Source organism: Carex rostrata, chromosome 3 (assembly GCF_964058835.1).
Source record: "Carex rostrata chromosome 3, lpCarRost1.2, whole genome shotgun sequence".
In the NCBI taxonomy this organism is placed as follows: domain Eukaryota; kingdom Viridiplantae; phylum Streptophyta; class Magnoliopsida; order Poales; family Cyperaceae; genus Carex; species Carex rostrata.
This window is the reverse complement of record NC_135920.1, coordinates 11,108,186-11,125,016: the sequence shown is the minus strand read 5'-3', so window position 1 is coordinate 11,125,016 and position 16,831 is coordinate 11,108,186. Positions and strand designations below refer to the sequence as shown.

Below are 16,831 nucleotides of genomic sequence, written 5' to 3'. Positions count from 1 at the left end.
GACTCTTGGGACTGGGACTTTGCGTAGAGGCTTGTGGTACATGGATAGGAAGGGAATGAACTCAACCCTTTCTTCCATAGTTGAGAGATCTGGAGGAGATGGGAGTAGTGTGGAGGACTCGTTGTTGCTTCACCACAGACGTTTAGGTCATCCTTCTTTTAGTCTTTTGAGTCGTTTGTATCCCTCTTTATTTGAAAAGGCTAATAAGGATAAACTTTTTTATGATGCTTGTGAGTTGGGCAAGCATACCAGGAGCTCGTATGTTAGTTCTGGTAGTATGAGCTCTTGTATTTTTTATTTAGTGCATTCTGATGTATGGGGCCCTTGTCCTACAACAACTTTCAATGGATTTCGATATTTTGTGTCTTTTATTGATTGTTGTTCTCGTGTTACTTGGCTTTATCTGATAAAAAACAAGAGTGATGTGTTTGAGTGCTTTAAAGACTTCCACAAAGGAGTTCAGACTCAATATGGGGCAGTGGTGAAAGCGTTGAGATCTGACAATGAGACAGAGTACACCAACAAGGCGTTTGGAGAGTATCTGTCATCCCAGGGCATACAACATCAAACCACTTGTCCATATACACCAGAGCAGAATGGGGTAGCAGAGAGGAAGAATCGTCATCTCCTTGAGGTAGCTCGGAGTATGATGATTGCGATGAATGTCCCGAAGTACTTGTGGGGGCAAGCGGTCTTGACAGCGGCCTTTTTGATCAATAGGATGCCCTCACAAGTATTGGAGTGGAAGTCCCCATTTCAGGTATGGAAAGGCACAAAGGGAGACATTCTTCCTTTTAGGACCTTTGGATGTGTGTGTTTCATGCAGGACAACAGACCGGGTATGGGCAAACTGGATCCGAGAGCGATCAAGTGCGTCTTTGTGGGTTACTCAGCCACCCAAAAGGGATATGTTTGTTGGAGCCCAGTTGAGAGGAGGATATTCGTTAGCATGGATGTCACATTTCGAGAGCATGTACCATATTACTCTTCTGGAGTGTCCTCACCCTTTGGGGACTCGCTCGATACTGGAGGTATGCAGCGAGAGGGGGAGAATAGCAGTAGCGATGCGTTGAGGATGGTGAGTGTTGGAGATGTTCCTTGCACACTTGAGTCGACTGTGGAGTCGATTGTTTTGCCGGTTGAGTCGGCTGTGGAGTCGGCTGTTTTGCCGGATCAGGGTGGTGAGACTCGGGCTCAGAGGGAGCTGAGAGTGTATATGAGGAGGAGAAAGAAGACTGCGGAAATCGTGTCTGTGCCTACTGAGTCACCTGTCCCAAGTCCCTTGTCCTTGCCTGCCTCGACTTCAGAGACACCTTCACCATCCACCACAGACCCAAAGTACTCAGGTGATATGATTCCTCTCTCTACTCCTCCCACTCCCCTATCGGTAAGGCGGACTGCTCGCAACAATGCAGGGGTCCCACCTGATCGATATGGGTTCCCTCATGACCATGAGATTGCTCACTTTGTCTCTTCCTCTCACATATCACCTAGACACGGAGCATTCATTGCATCTTTGGACAATGTCTCTATCCCTAAGTGTTGGCAGGTTGCTAAGGAGGATCCTAAGTGGAAAGCAGCCATGCTCGAAGAACTTGAGGCTCTTGCGAAGAACAAAACCTGGCAAGAAGGCAGTTGGATGCAAGTGGGTTTTCACTGCGAAGCAAAACCCAGAGGGTCGGGTTGAGCACTACAAGGCCAGGTTGGTGGCGAAAGGGTACAGTCAGACCTACGGCATCGACTATGATGAGACATTCGCACCCGTAGCCAAGATGAGCACCGTCAGGACTCTGGTTTCCCTAGCCGCGAATGAGGGGTGGAAACTACACCAACTCGACGTGAAGAATGTGTTTCTTCATGGTGACTTGTTGGAGGAGGTGTACATGGAGATTCCACCGGGCTTCGGCACAAACCAGACGACTGGTAAGGTTTGTAGGCTCAAGAAAACTCTATATGGGCTAAAGCAATCTCCTCGAGCTTGGTTTGACAGGTTCAGGAAAGCTATGGTTGGCATGGAGTATCAGCAGATCAATGCTGACCATACTGTGTTCTTTCGACGAGATGGAGACCATATCACGATGCCTGCCGTGTATGTGGACGACATGATTATCACGGGCGATGATGAGAATGAGATTGTTAGGCTAAAGGTGAGATTGGGGAAAGAGTTCGAGGTGAAAGACCTGGGACATCTGAGATACTTTCTTGGGATTGAGGTGGCTCGTAGGCCAAAGGGGATTGTCCTGTCTCAACAGAAGTATGTGCTGGATTTGCTAAAGGAAACAGGTATGCTAGGGTGCAAGCCTGCAGCGACACCGATCGACCAGAGGTTCAAAGTGAGTGCCGAGGTTGGAGAATCAGTCGATCATGACAGATACCAGAGACTGGTAGGTAGGTTGATCTATCTGAGTCACACGCGCCCCGATATCTCTTTTGCAGTGAGCGTAGTGAGTCGCTACATGCATGACCCAATGAAGGGTCATATGGACGCGGTGTACCAGATCCTACGGTATTTGAAGAGTTCTCCTGGAAAAGGGCTGATTTTCAAGAAGAATGGCCATGTGAATATTGAGGGCTGCTGTGACTCTGATTGGGCTAGCTGTGCCGATGATAGGAGATCCACCTCAGGTTACTGCATATTTGTTGAAGGCAACTTGGTCTCATGGAAGAGCAAGAAGCAGTCTGTGGTGGCAAGATCAACAGCAGAGGCAGAATACAGAGCAATGGCTCTAGGAGTTGCAGAATTGTTGTGGCTGAAAAGCATGTTGGTGGAGCTGAAGCTGGACCGAGGAACCACGATGAAGTTATGGTGCGACAACAAGTCAGCCGTCAGCATTGCGAACAACCCTGTGCAACATGATAGGACCAAGCATATTGAGATCGACAGGTTCTTTATCAAGGAGAAGTTGAACAATGGGCTACTGGAGTTGAGCCATGTTCCAACTGGAGGCCAGACGGCAGATTGTCTGACTAAGGGTCTTAGTTCGATAGATCTAGCTAGAGGATGTGACAAGATGAGCTTAGTGGATATCTTTTGCCCATCTTGAGGGGGAGTGTTGGTACTATTTGTATGTTTTATATTAGTATCATTGTTAGGGTTCTTTTGATAAAAAGAACATTATAGAAAGATGAGGGACTAAATAGGATATTGTAAGCTCTATATAAGCCCAAGAAGCTCTTGAATAAAATAATTCAATTTGGCTCAAAACAACTAAATACAATAGTAATAGTTCATATTTAAAGCTTACGGTAGTTTTGTCAAGCGATGTGTCCGACTTACATATTCAAATACAAGCTGGTACAGCAAGAGGCAGAACAGGGAGAGAGAGGGAGGGGTAGAGGCTCCAATTCCTCTCCTTATACCTGGTCTAGATCTGTCTGAGTGATTGTTGGTACTTCTTAAAAGTTAAGAGTTGATTCTGTAAGTTTTACTATGTTTCTGTTGTTGTGAACTTTTTAGTCTATGTTGGTACTGCAGTATTCTCCTGTAGTTGGATGCTTTGACTTGAGATGTAATTGCTGTTTTTTGTGACTAGTCCCTGTAGTAGGTCATGCTGATGTTATTGTACTTCTGTTTTTGAAAAAATATGTAGCTATTGTATTTGAATGTTACTGTTATGGGGGTTTGGTAACTGGTACCATTTCAGCACCATCATATAACGGTTCTTAGCATCTAATGAAATCGGTGGGATGTAATATTACAACATATTAATGTTAATATTTTAATAATAAAAAAGTTCAGTATATTTCTATTTAATACGGTGAATTATAAGCCCGTTAATATTATAAAGAAAAATTGTCATTTAGTTGTCATCAGTTTCTGTTTAGGATAATTATGGAGGCAAGATTTCATCATTATGGAGCTTCAATGGCATGCGCAATGTGAAATTTTTTTCTTATTACTATATTTGAAAGAAAATGCATATATAATTTTTCATCCTACATTGATATGTCACAGCTAAAATAGCATTACAGATTATACACCCACCTCAAACTTTTATAAATTACGAACGTTTTGAGGGAAAAATTAATGACCTAAAAAGAATATTCGAAAATAAAATTTTAAAGTAAAATGGTGAAATCAAGTCTCTCCTACAGTAACCACCTGAAACAGGTCACCTTATCCTCGGAGATGGTTGACCTGGCCCCAAACCTGAACTCCCTCTATCATTCCTCCTTGGACCCGGTCTAGGGGATGCATCTCCTCCCTCCTTAGGCCGGGATTTCATGTTATCAACCTCCTTCAAAACTGCAAGTACCTCTTCCATAGATGGACGACTTTTTGGGTCACCTGAGAGGCAACGAAGGGTGAGTTGTGCTGCTAAAACTGCACCTTTTGACGGGTATCGACCCTCGAGGCGTGGATCCAGGATTCGGGGCAGTTTCCGACGGTCGGAAAGGTATGGCTTGGACCAGTCAACCAAATTGTGCTGATCACTTGGCCGGCTTGGGTCAAGTGCACGAAGGCCTGTGAGCATCTCAAGCAGGACCACACCGAACCCATACACATCACTTTTCACATATAGATGACCTGATTTTTGTGATAAGATTAGTTGCTTGACTATTTTCTGTGATAAATATCACGTATTAATTGGGAAATTTAAACTATATTAGTTTATCAAATGGCCAAAAATGGTAACCCACAACTCCGAAATGAATAGCACGATTAACTTGGGACTGTTGTGGTATATTCAAATACAGTCATGAGGGGCAGTACTGGTATAGGTAGCTATCCTTGTCACTGCCAACTAGAGTACCATACCTGTTGCGACGTATTCTGGTGCAGCATATCCGTAGGTACCCATAACACGTGTGGTGACATGTGAGTTTCCAGCTGTTGGCCCAGGCTTTGCCAAACCAAAGTCTGAGAGCTTTGCATTAAAATTCTACACGAGAAAGGCAAGCGTAAGATTGGATAAGGAAAAAAAATCCAAAGACAACAAGGGTAGAAACTCAAATTTCAGCATCATCTCTGACGTGCCTAGTAAATGACCAGCATGTGAAGCAGCTCTGGTTTGAGTACCCGTCCTTTGGATTTTCTTTTCATTTGGCTTAATTGAAGATCAGTTACGCACAACTGCACAATCCAGGACTGTAGATGTAAAACTGGATAAAATTCTGGCTTAGTTGCAAGTTTGGACATTGAATCTTACAAGGAGCTCAATTGCAAATAGAGGCTTTATTTGGATTTAATTGAGGTTGATCAGACAAACCTTAGTTGGGGTAAATAAGGCCTATCACAGTCACAGTAGTGGATTCTAATTTAAAAGTTTCCACATAACTGCATTAGAGGACCAAAAAGCTGGTACAGTTCCACGTAGCACAGATAATTTCTGCTAGAGAGAGAATTTTACAGAATCAAGAAGAATGTTCGAGGCCTTGAAATCACGATAAATAACATGTTTTTCGGCCGAATGCAAGAAAGCAAGGCCACGTGCTGCACCTATTGCAATCTTCAACCTTAGGCTCCATGACAGTGGCTGGAAGGTCCCACCTTCTGTTAATTGAAAAACAATATATTAATAAAATAATGGAAAAATATATTATAGCAACCAACTGACAAGACAAGAGAGAAAAAAATAAATAAAGAACAAACAATAAAGATATAATACAGTTCGGTGATACAGTGCTTCAATCAAGGCCTTCCATACCACCCAGTATTAGTATTGTTGGTACCAAGACCAACTGGCATGATACATCTTCAGTGCATTACTACACCTCAAGGTCTTTATAACTTTTGATTAATTACTAAAGAGCAAAGATTGAAACAAAACAACCCAAGACGTGAAAATGAGATACAAGAGGTACTGACTGGTCCAGGGTACAACTTACAAATGTTAACTGTACAAAGAAGAAAGATTAGTGTCAAGGAACAAACTCCTAAAGAGGTGATTTTCTAAGCTTCCTTTTGCCATGAATTCATAGACTAGAAGCAGCTCCTTGTCCTCCCAGCAATATCCCAACAATTTTACCAAGTTTGGATGAGATAATCTTCCCAAGAAATTCACTTCAGACTGCAAAATTAACAGAATATAACAAAATCTGTAAAAAATAATGGGGAAGAAAATTTGTAGACTAAACAATAATGCACACAAATTACATTTATTTTATTCCACATTAAACACCGCCTGCACAATAAAAACCCAACTGGAAATTGAGCTAAAATGGAATGTTGATTGTTATTCACACCAAGTCAATAAAAGATTTATCTAGCGACAAACTCAACTGGTAAGGGAAAAAAAAACCATCAGGCAAGTGTTTAGAGACATGCCAAATATATCTCCGTTTTCAAGGGGTGTAAATTATACTTTTGATGTTTCACAAGGGAACCGTTGAATTTTTCCATAGTTAAACAAAAATCAAGAAGAAGATATCGAGTACCACATTTTGTAATCCTGTTATGATGCAATGGAAATTTCATCTTTGATTTAACCCTGGTTTAACAATTTAATGTCAATTGCATACAACACCAGAATGTTTAATGATAATTTCAAAGCAAGCAGGGGCGGATCTACGTGTATTGATAGGGGTGCTAAGTCGTGTGATTTTAAAATTTAATTATGTATATTGGAATTTAATTGAATTTTTTTGTTTATAAATATAGTCCAACCCCTCTCATGAAATATCAAATATTTACTTGTAGTCTAGTGGTTAGAACTCTATTTTCTTATTGTGGAGACTTGGTTTCAGATTTCACTCACCACATATCATTATGGAAGAGGCTGCTTGAGCTTGCCCAAGTGAACAAAATATAAGTGCTGTACTTACAGGGTCGGTCAATTATGTTCTTTGCTCAAAAAATAAAGCTGAAGCGATGAAATAAACAATTTGCTAACCTGCCATTCCTGTAACCCCTGCAAGCTCTCATGATTCAACTTTTTAACCGCAACCACCATACCAAGACCGCTCTTTGAGGGGTTTAGGGTTTTCTCATCAACCCACCCTTTATATACTCGGCCAAACCCACCTTCTCCCAATATAGTATCAGGCTTGAAATTTTTTGTTGCGCTTTTCAGCTCCACAAATGTGAAAATTCTCAGATTTGGTGAATCTAGAATTTTTCCATCACCGTATGAAGAAGAGCCTTCACTAGTATTGCTTCCTGTTAAAAGAGGATGTTGTTGTTCTTATCATTGTCATAAATGCAGATAACATAATAAATGTGCTACATTAATTTCATATATTAAAAAGAAACAATGATGGATCGTGGATCCAATATATATTTGTAAACACTACCAATGGATCGGCCATAAGTGGAGCTGCTGGTACTTGTACTTGACGCTTTTCCAGTTGTTACACTGCTTGGGCTCCTTGTAGAGGTTCCTAAAATCAAAATGAGAGGTTATTTACAAAATCTAGAATCAAATTTGTTTGGTGAATTAACACAGAGGGAATGCCCCCTCTGGAATGCTCTAACATTCCTCTTCTACAGTCACCAAATTTGACTGGTGTAAATTAATTTGAGTTAAAAAGTTACAAGATAAGGAGCTTGTTCATCATTCATCAAAAGGTACCAAAAAAAATTACAATTGTAGAAAATGGAGCAGAATTGTATAACTGCTGAAGCATAATTATTTGAATCCTTTGGAAATTTTGACCTTTTATGGATTGATTAGATCAATAGTTTGAGTAGTTCAATGGTAATGCTTATTAAGGTTTTTGTATAGTTGAGTTGGAAGAGTTAGGTTGTACATTTTTCTAAATTTCACAAGAAGAGATTTTTTTTCTTATGAGCTACTTGTTCTCTTATTTTCCACTTAGAAAAGAGAGAGAAGCATGTACCAAGGTAGGAAGAGGAAAATCTGGAGAATTTTGGATGGAATTGGAAGTTCATTACTTGGCTAATTGAGAGTTCAATTGAATAAACAATTCAAGTGAAACTGAACAAAACATGAAAGATGGCTAACCAAGAGGCAAGAGGGGAAGCTGATAAAGTTAATTCACGTATATATAAATGATAATCTCCAAATTTAGTTAAATTTCGTTACTTGGCCAATTAAGATGATTAACCAAAAGGGGGAAGCCAATAAAGTTAAGTTGCATATCTATAAATGATAATCTTCAAATTTAGAAAATAAAAGGTACCTTGGTTTGAATGAGGCTGATGCGGTGTAGGTGGACTTAGATACTTCTCATCTGAAATCGAATCCAAGCAATTCCCCATCTCCCTCTGACCTCCTATTTGTCCAAGGCCTCCTCTCTCTCTCTCTCTCTCTCTCTCTTTTTCTCTCTCTCTCTTGCCTTTATGAATCTTGTCAAAATCAAGGAAAGAGGGTAGAAGCAATAAAGAAGAAACGAGTGTTAATAGAGGATTAGAGGGGTTGAAATTTATGTATGTATCCCTAGATTTTTCTTTTGCCTTGGTGTTCTTTCTTTCCTTCCTTCTGTTTCAATTTTTTGATTTTTGGATTTTTAGAGCGACCTTCTCCCTCGTCTTCGTGCGTGGACTTTGTTGCTTAAATAATTAGAGCCAGGTCAAGCTGAGGCAGCAACTTCTGTCATTATAATAAGAAATAACAAATAAATTTCTGACATAGCGATCCTCGTGCATAATATATTCAGAAAATAATATAAAAATATTAGATAGATTGCATTCATATTTTGATCCACCAGCGGTATTAGTAAAATATTTGATTCTCTCGATTAGAGTAAGTTTGAAAATTAAATTAGTATTAAATAACATATTTGATTAGTATTAAATAACATATTTAATTAGTATTAAATATTAATTAAATTAGTATTAAATATAATATTAAATTAGATTAATATTAAATAAAATATTAGATTAAATTTCATACTATAGTAGGGATGTAAACGGAGCGGATTCGGAGCGCATAATGCTAATATCATATCCGTATCTGTTTTTCAATGAGCGGATACGAATACGAATAGTAAACGGATATTAAAATTTGAAATCATATCCGCCTTAAACGGATACGAATACAGAACGGATAATCAACGGATACAGATTCAAATACGGATACGAAACGAATAATTGTCGGATAATTGAGTTATGCATTTTAAGATACAATAAAGTGACTTGTTGTTGTCTTAAAACAATGACTAAAACCAATTTAGCAGGAACTAAAAGCATACTACATTCACGGACTAAAGTCTTGAATAAAAAAGAATGAAAAATGAAAAAATGAAGATAAAAAGAAAAGAAAATTGTGTTATCATTTATACCACAATCAAGACTGAAATGAATATGAGATAATATATAACAACTTCTATCCGGAGCAGTAAAGTTAAAGCTGGTTGGGAGTAATTTCGGATTTGGATACGAATACGGATATTCACTTTTATGAAATTATCCGTATTCGTATCCGTATGCGCCATTTTTTCACCATATGCAAAAATTATCCGTATCTGTATACGCAATTATCCGTATCTGTATCTCCAAATACGGAGAGAATACGGAGCAGATTATTCATATCCGTTTACACCCCTGTACTATAGTCATTTAAATATTAAATATAATATAATGTTAGTTTAAATATTAGTTTAATATTAAATAAATATAATACCATATTAAATTAGTATTAAATAAAATATTAGATTAAATATAATATAATATTAGTTTAAATATTAAATGTAATATAATATTAGTTTAAATATTAAATGTAATATAATATTAATTTAAATATTAGATTAGTATTAAATAACTATAATATCAAATTAGATTAATATTAAATAAAATATTAATTTAAATATTTAATATAATATAATATTAGTTTAAATATTAAATTAGTATTAAATAAATATAATATCTTATAAGATTAGATTATTATTAAATAAAATATTATTAAATATATATAATATTTGTTTAAGTATTAAATGTAGGGTAAGGCTAAGGTGCTATGGGTTGCATAGAGACCTACGGTGCTAAGGCTCAAATATTCGAGTTTTCAAAATCCAAACGGTCGATCTGAATTGTTCATCTTGTTCTCCATATTAATATGTATTTGGAGACCAAATTTTATATTTTTATAAAAAAAATTATTTATTTTTTTAGATAGGTAGAAAATCAAATATCTGAATGGTGCAGAATTTTTTAGATCAAGTGATTTTTCTACCTATCTAAAAAAATAGTAATAAAATTTCAAAAAATGTAAAATTTGGTCTCCAAACACATATTAATATAGAGAATAAGATGAACGGTTCAGATCGACCGTTTAAATTTTGAAAACTCGAATATTGAGCCGTAGCACCGTAGGTCTCTATGTAACCCATAGCACCTTAGCCTTACCCTTAAATGTAATATAATATTACTTTAAATATTAGATTAGTACTATTTAAATATTAGTCTAAATATTAAATATAATATAATATAATATTAGTTTACATATTAAATGTAATATAATATTACTTTAAAAATTAAATTAGTTTAATCACTATTTTATTCATTCTCTCCATCGCTATTCTAAATATACAATCCAAATGACATTTTTACCAACTCAGATAGTCTAAAGTTAGTGCTATTCTCAAATCACTCGGGTTGGTACTATTTTCAATCACTAACCCAAAAATCGCTATTCTTGCATTGTTCCTTGCACGATCCAAACATACCCAACTAGCTTGCTTCAGAAGGGGGTACGCATACGCGACATACGCCGTACATAGAGGGAAGTCAAGGGAGCAGAGGTGACTTAAGGTGTGATCAGATCTGACTTAGCCGTTTGTTCAAGAACCGTAAAATTCATAGATAGGCCGGGGGGAGAGAAGAAAATCATAGATGAATTATACTTAAAAGCTAAAGAAAAGCTTAGTGATTTTGTAACTCCCAAATCGGAGTATAGAAGAGATGAAGTCTTTTCCATTCTCACTTCCTATTTTGTCTTTTTTCGAGTCAGTTCTAAGGCTCAGCTCTAGAAGAGGGTGCGTAGAGGAAGGGGAAGGAGAAATCACTGTGCGGAGGGGAGATCTCACCAACCCATCCAGTCAGGTGCGCCTTTACCTGTTCCAGAAAGAGAGAATCAAAGAGGAAATGGAGCAGAACAGTTACTGTGCGGAGCGGAGACGAAGTGATAATCGTGTAGATTTTTGATAAAAGCTTTCACTCCAAATCGGAGTGTAAGATTAATGTGCAAAGGAAGACTCCCCTCTTTCCATTAATAAACTTTTACCCTCTAATTATAAAGCACAACCTAAAACTCATTCTTAAAGACTATAAAGAAACCATACTTCATAGTGTGTAGATACCACAAAAAAATTTTGAAAGAATAAATCTTTAGGAAATTCCTAAAGGAACGAAACAAATCAATTTTTCCATAGAAATAAAATATTTATGCAATCCATCTAATATTTTACATTATATTTATGTAATTTCTATATATATAAAATCATGTAATATATTGAATCGTTTGTACCAAAAGTTCAACATATATAAATATAGGAACTAGGAAGTATTGGAATGTTTATGAAATAAATTAATCAGATTTCGATGGAACAAACACGATCAAATCAAACAATTAAAACTTCAATGGTGGAAATTGTTGTTGCTTGTTCTGGTATTGGAAATTAACAGATTACATATTACGTCGATGTTTATTAGTGGAATGAGAGAGAATCTTATCTGAAAGTTTGCATCTTCCGTTAAAAATAAAATTGACCAAATCAATTAATCATCAAATTTATTTACAAATCACCGTACAAAGTTTTCAAGCAATATTATCCACATAATGATAGTCGGAGGAATCATTTTTTCTTCTGAGAATGCTGATATAGTAGCTGTCAGTTATAAATGTAAAAACAAAAAAATCAAGAAAACATAAGTTACATCTACATCAGTGACATCAAATATCTGAGAAATCTAAAAAGTTCCTAGCAGTTTTGTATCCACAGAGTGGAAAAAAAGGCACACCAGAGTCGGCTCTGTCACAAAATGACACGGCACGCATGTCAGTTGCATGTCATGATTCATGTGTCATGTGCTATGATCATTCACGTGCTGTGTCAGTTGCATGTCATGATTCATATGTCATGTGCTATGATTATTTGTGTGTCGTGACTATATTTAGAAAATTTAGTACAGCACGGCATGTCACGCGAAAGATCTAGTTACAAAATGTGGTCACGCAAGTTACGTATAATTAGGACTGTTAGATCTTGATGAAATGGTGAATCTTAAATTATGATCAAATAGTCACGTAAGACACGTTTGATCAAAGCACATTTAGACATGCGTGACTATTCGCATACTATAACTATCGCTTGACATTTTGATGTAAAAAATTAATTTAAACATAACACATAACAAAATTAATTTAATCACACCACATAACGAAACTAAAATCGCAGCACAGCACGATTTTACACTATTCACAGTTTGGCTCTTGCAATGCACATTCCACAATCAACTTCAGTGACTTTTCTTTTCTTTAGAATATCTTTTTATTCCTTCGCTTCTAAATCGACCAACAAATTTATATGAAGTACACCAACCGTGATTCATGCATCATCGATTTGTTTCATATATCAAGCACCATTTTTTCTCTTGACATAAGACGAACCTGATTCCATTCTATCGCACAGATCAGGGGCGGAACTAGAAAATTTTGATAGGAATAACTGAAAATTAAAATGCACAATTATAGTGAGTGAAATTTGAACTCAAAATATTTTAACTACAAAATAAAACTTTAATCACTATGCTACAACTAAATATTTGTCATTTATTGAGAGTGACTAAACTATATATAAAGTTTAAAAAAAAATTCAATTCAATTAAATTCTTATATGTATAATTAAAATTTTGAAATTATAGAGTGATTTAGCTACCTTTAACTAAGCCTTAAATCCTTCCTGTCACAGAGACGGACTTAGTCAGAAGAATAATTAAAGAAGCATTTTAAAAAGGAAAGACTAATATAAGAATATTATTTAAAAAACAATATTAGAGTCATTTCAATAAGCGAAAGTAGTGATGCGTGTTCAAAATTGATAAAATAACATAGAACAAGCTCTCATTGCAATTCTGAAAATTATGTTGCGTAAATATATTCTTTCGAAATTTATCTCATGGATGTGGTCACCGTCAATCAGGTAAAATGGACTTGCTGTTGTCCTTGGTAAATCCACACGGTACAGAAGTCAAGAGAATCGTGGACTTGTACGCTTGTACAGTTGTACTTAATACTAACCAGTAAAATATTTATAAGACGTAATAAATAATAATAATAATAAATTGCTATGGTGACTATTCATTCAACGACCTTCGAGTCCCGTTTCAGACGCGCTTGCTACGAGTCACGAGTCACGACCGCGTCTCCCCCACAAAATTAAATATAAAAATTAAATTATCCAATGACGATAGATTAGGTTACTTGTTTTTATTACAATGGATGAGATTTCTGTCCTTTTGTTTATTTATTAAATAAAAATAAGAGATCAAGTTATTTAACTATTTAATAAATATAATAGATTTTTATTTAAATTTTGAATAAATAATGTTCCACATAAAAAAATTACCTTTATTATTAGATTTAAAAGTTAGTTTTGTCTTTTAATTTTTACAATTTATACATCAACAGCTATATATATAGTTTGAAAAATTAAATGGACCTAATGGTCCTTTTAATTTCTGTGAATTTAGGAGAGAGGCTGATTCTGACAGTCTCTATTGAGACTGAATTAATAATTTGATTCAATATTATTATAATTGAATTATACATCGACCTGATAAAGTTTTGAATCAACAATTTATTGATTGAACCGGTAAATCAACAAGTTCAATTATTGGTTTTTTAAATAATTATATAATCAGTAGATAGTTATTAAATATCAAGATTATATATAAAAATAAATATATTGTTACATACACATATATACTATATAACTGAATTTATGTATAATAAAAAAATAGGAAAAGAGGAAAAAAATAAGAAACATTCAAAATCCAATAAAATAAAACTTGTTAATATGAAAAAAAATACATCGTTAATGCTGCAGTGTTGTTTTCTCAATTAAACTCCGTTGATGAAATATTAGCCGAAAAACAAAGAATAGATTTAGAAGAGATTTATTGGTTTATAAAAACTCGGGAGTCCGCACCTAGGAACCTCCATTCTCCCCTTCAAGGCGATTCAAAAGAAGAAATCAAGTTTGAGATTTGAGAGTCATATGTTCACTTCGATCCTTCGTCTCGCCACTTCCGCCTCTCTCCTTCTCTCTTTGTTTTTCCGGTCTATTTCGCATTGCTTTATTTGAGTGAATGATTTTGTCTGATGAATCTGACCGCCGCTCGAAGCTTCACCTCACTCCATCCGAGCATGTGCTTCCATCGAACGGATCTGGCCACCGCTCGTCGTTCCATCTTACCTCACTCTAATCGAGCAGGTGCTTCTGTTTAACAGATCTGGTCACCACTTTTCAATCTGCCTCGACTTTTTGGGTTCGATTGAAAGTGTTGTAAATTCGCTTCGCCCCCGTAGTATCTAATATAACTATATATGAATGAAGTATGAGAAATTATGATTGTGGGCGATAATGATGAATATGTTGTCTCTTTTCTCTTTTTCTTCCTCTTTCCCCCTTCCTCATCTCCTTCTTCTCTCCCTCGGTATGACTCATGTGAGGTGACTGTCCTTGTCCGGCTAATTCAATTTCTGGTCTAGTTCGATTCAATGCCTCCTCAACTGAGTGGTGACTATCCTGGTCTGATTAATTCAGTTTTTTGTCCGGTTTGATTCAGTACCTCCTCGGCTGAGTGGTGATTGTCCTGGTCTAGTTGATTCAATTCCTGGTCCGGTTTGATTCAGTGCTCTCGAGTGCGCATTCTTCTAGGTAGTGTCGACACGATGTAGTCACACTCGCTTGACTGCTATGGTTGCATATCCATAAAAGAGAATGAACATGCCTATTGACTTGTTAATCTGACGCAAACTAAACATTTTGCAACTACTGGTTTTACTTTTCCTCTTCTTTTTAACTTTTAGCAATGAGAGATTTTACAAGTATCTTTGTGTGATTAAATATTTATACTGAAATAGATTTGTAATTTATTATGATATAATTTTAATGCAATTACTGAAGGACTTACAACCAAAAAAAAAAAAGATTCTAAGATACTGTAAGATGTATATTAACACACAATTTTCGTTAGGATTCCAGAAATGTTAAGAGCATTGTTTTTATTATTGCGGCGACGATGATATGATATTATAGTGTTCAATAATTGTGAACAACTTCTACAATACAGCAGAACCCAACCACCAACGCTCCAAAGCTGTTAAATTTGAGAAAAGAAAATAATGTGGCATGAAAATTTGAGCAACGATCCATTTTTATTTTTTGGAAAAATAGACATGAGCCTTTCTATTAGAATAAGATGCAAAAATACAAGATGACAGTATATAAAAAAAAAAGGAGAAAAGAAAATCTACACTTACATCCAAATCTAAAAATCCATCAAAACAAAAACAAAAGCATCACCTGCCATGCATCTTAACAGTACTATAATATATTCAAGCCAAAACCAAGACACAGTAAGGTATTTGTGTCAGCAACAAGGGTAAACCTCTTTTATTAAAAAGTTCAAGCATGACAGGAGCAAATAAAGCCTAACAGGCAGCCAAACTCATTGCTTCAGGCAATCATTAGGACAGGTTCCACTGGTACATAATCAAGTGGAAGCAGCTCAAGCAGAGGCAAAGGAGAGAGAAACTGTATCAGCACCATATCAAAATCTTCTAGAATCCACTCAGCGATGAATTGTCTTATATTCCTTTGTTTATATCATGTCCAATAGTCCAAGGAACATATTAGTAGAAGTACATTTTTAATCGTAGGAAGAGGTGCATTATCAAAACAAAGAGAATTTTGTGTTCTCTAAATACACCAACAAATCGCACTAATTACCATTAACAAGGCCTATCTTTTATGACTATTCAAAGAAAGTGCTAATTGTAAGATGTTTTCTAAAGATGTCCAATCACCATAAAAATTTCTGAATTTGCCCATCCAAAATCAAATTTGAGCAGTATAAGAGTAGTTTAGAAAAAGGTGTAAAGCTAATTCTATGGTACAGTGATAAAAGAGACATGTGGTATCTCATTGCCATTGTTTAACAGTGAGAACATTTTTTGTAAGAATTTTATTTTTGAACAATAACCACATAAAGATTTTTATTTTCAAAGGTATTGGTACCACCCACCACACATCAGCATAGGGATGGTGACACCCCTAAAAGAAAGGAAGTTATATAAGAAAGCAGTAGTAAAGTGCAGTTTAACATCCCATTTCCACTGAGGTAAGTCAGAGGAGTCAGTGAGAGTATAAGAAGAAATGACATGAGTGATATCCATCCATTTTGACAAGAGAATGCCATGCAAGTTTCTCCTGAAAGTGACCAATTCCTTATTTGATTCTATAGCATGTTTAACAGTAATAGAGGAGTTAGAACAGAGGTAAAGAGCTGGGGTTATGTTATTGATAAAGGGCAAAGAGAATGCCAAGTAACAAGCCAAAATCTAATTGATTGTCCATTGCCAACCTGAAAAGTACAACTCAGCTGGTCAATGTATTGGAATTTACATATTTCTCTCCAAAAATGAGACATTTGAAAAGGGAGTGTATTAGCAAGATACTTAACTTGAATTAATTGTTTTCAAAGCCCATCAATTTGAAAAAAATTCAATTTCCACCATCATTTTAGAAGGAGAGAGATATTCATGAGATGCAAATTTTTGAGTTAGGCTGGGGTGCTATGGATAGCATAGTGGCCTCTATGCTACGGCTCAATATTCGAGTTTTCAAAATCCAAACGGTCGATCCGAACCATTCATCTTATTCTCCATATTAATATCTGCTGGGAGACCAAATTTTATAATTTTCT

General features: G+C 36.0%; 1 protein-coding gene across 2 annotated transcripts; it reads right to left on the bottom strand.

Annotated features, from left to right (window-relative positions):
- Positions 1-3,870: 3,870 nt before the first annotated feature.
- Positions 3,871-8,509, bottom strand: LOC144551467 (putative serine/threonine-protein kinase PIX13). 2 transcript variants are annotated; one of them, XM_078299432.1, is made up of 7 exons: positions 8,083-8,509; positions 7,234-7,320; positions 6,834-7,099; positions 5,876-6,011; positions 5,352-5,494; positions 4,760-4,883; positions 3,871-4,528 (listed from the first exon to the last, which is right to left on the bottom strand). In XM_078299432.1, exons 1-7 carry the CDS (start codon positions 8,159-8,161, stop codon positions 4,113-4,115), a joined length of 1,251 nt encoding a protein of 416 aa, XP_078155558.1. In that variant the 5' UTR covers positions 8,162-8,509; the 3' UTR covers positions 3,871-4,112. The 2 variants fall into 2 exon arrangements, with proteins under 2 accessions (XP_078155558.1, XP_078155559.1); XM_078299433.1 differs by lacking the exon at positions 8,083-8,509 and adding an exon at positions 7,780-7,846 and having other exon boundaries at positions 3,872-4,528.
- Positions 8,510-16,831: the final 8,322 nt, after the last annotated feature.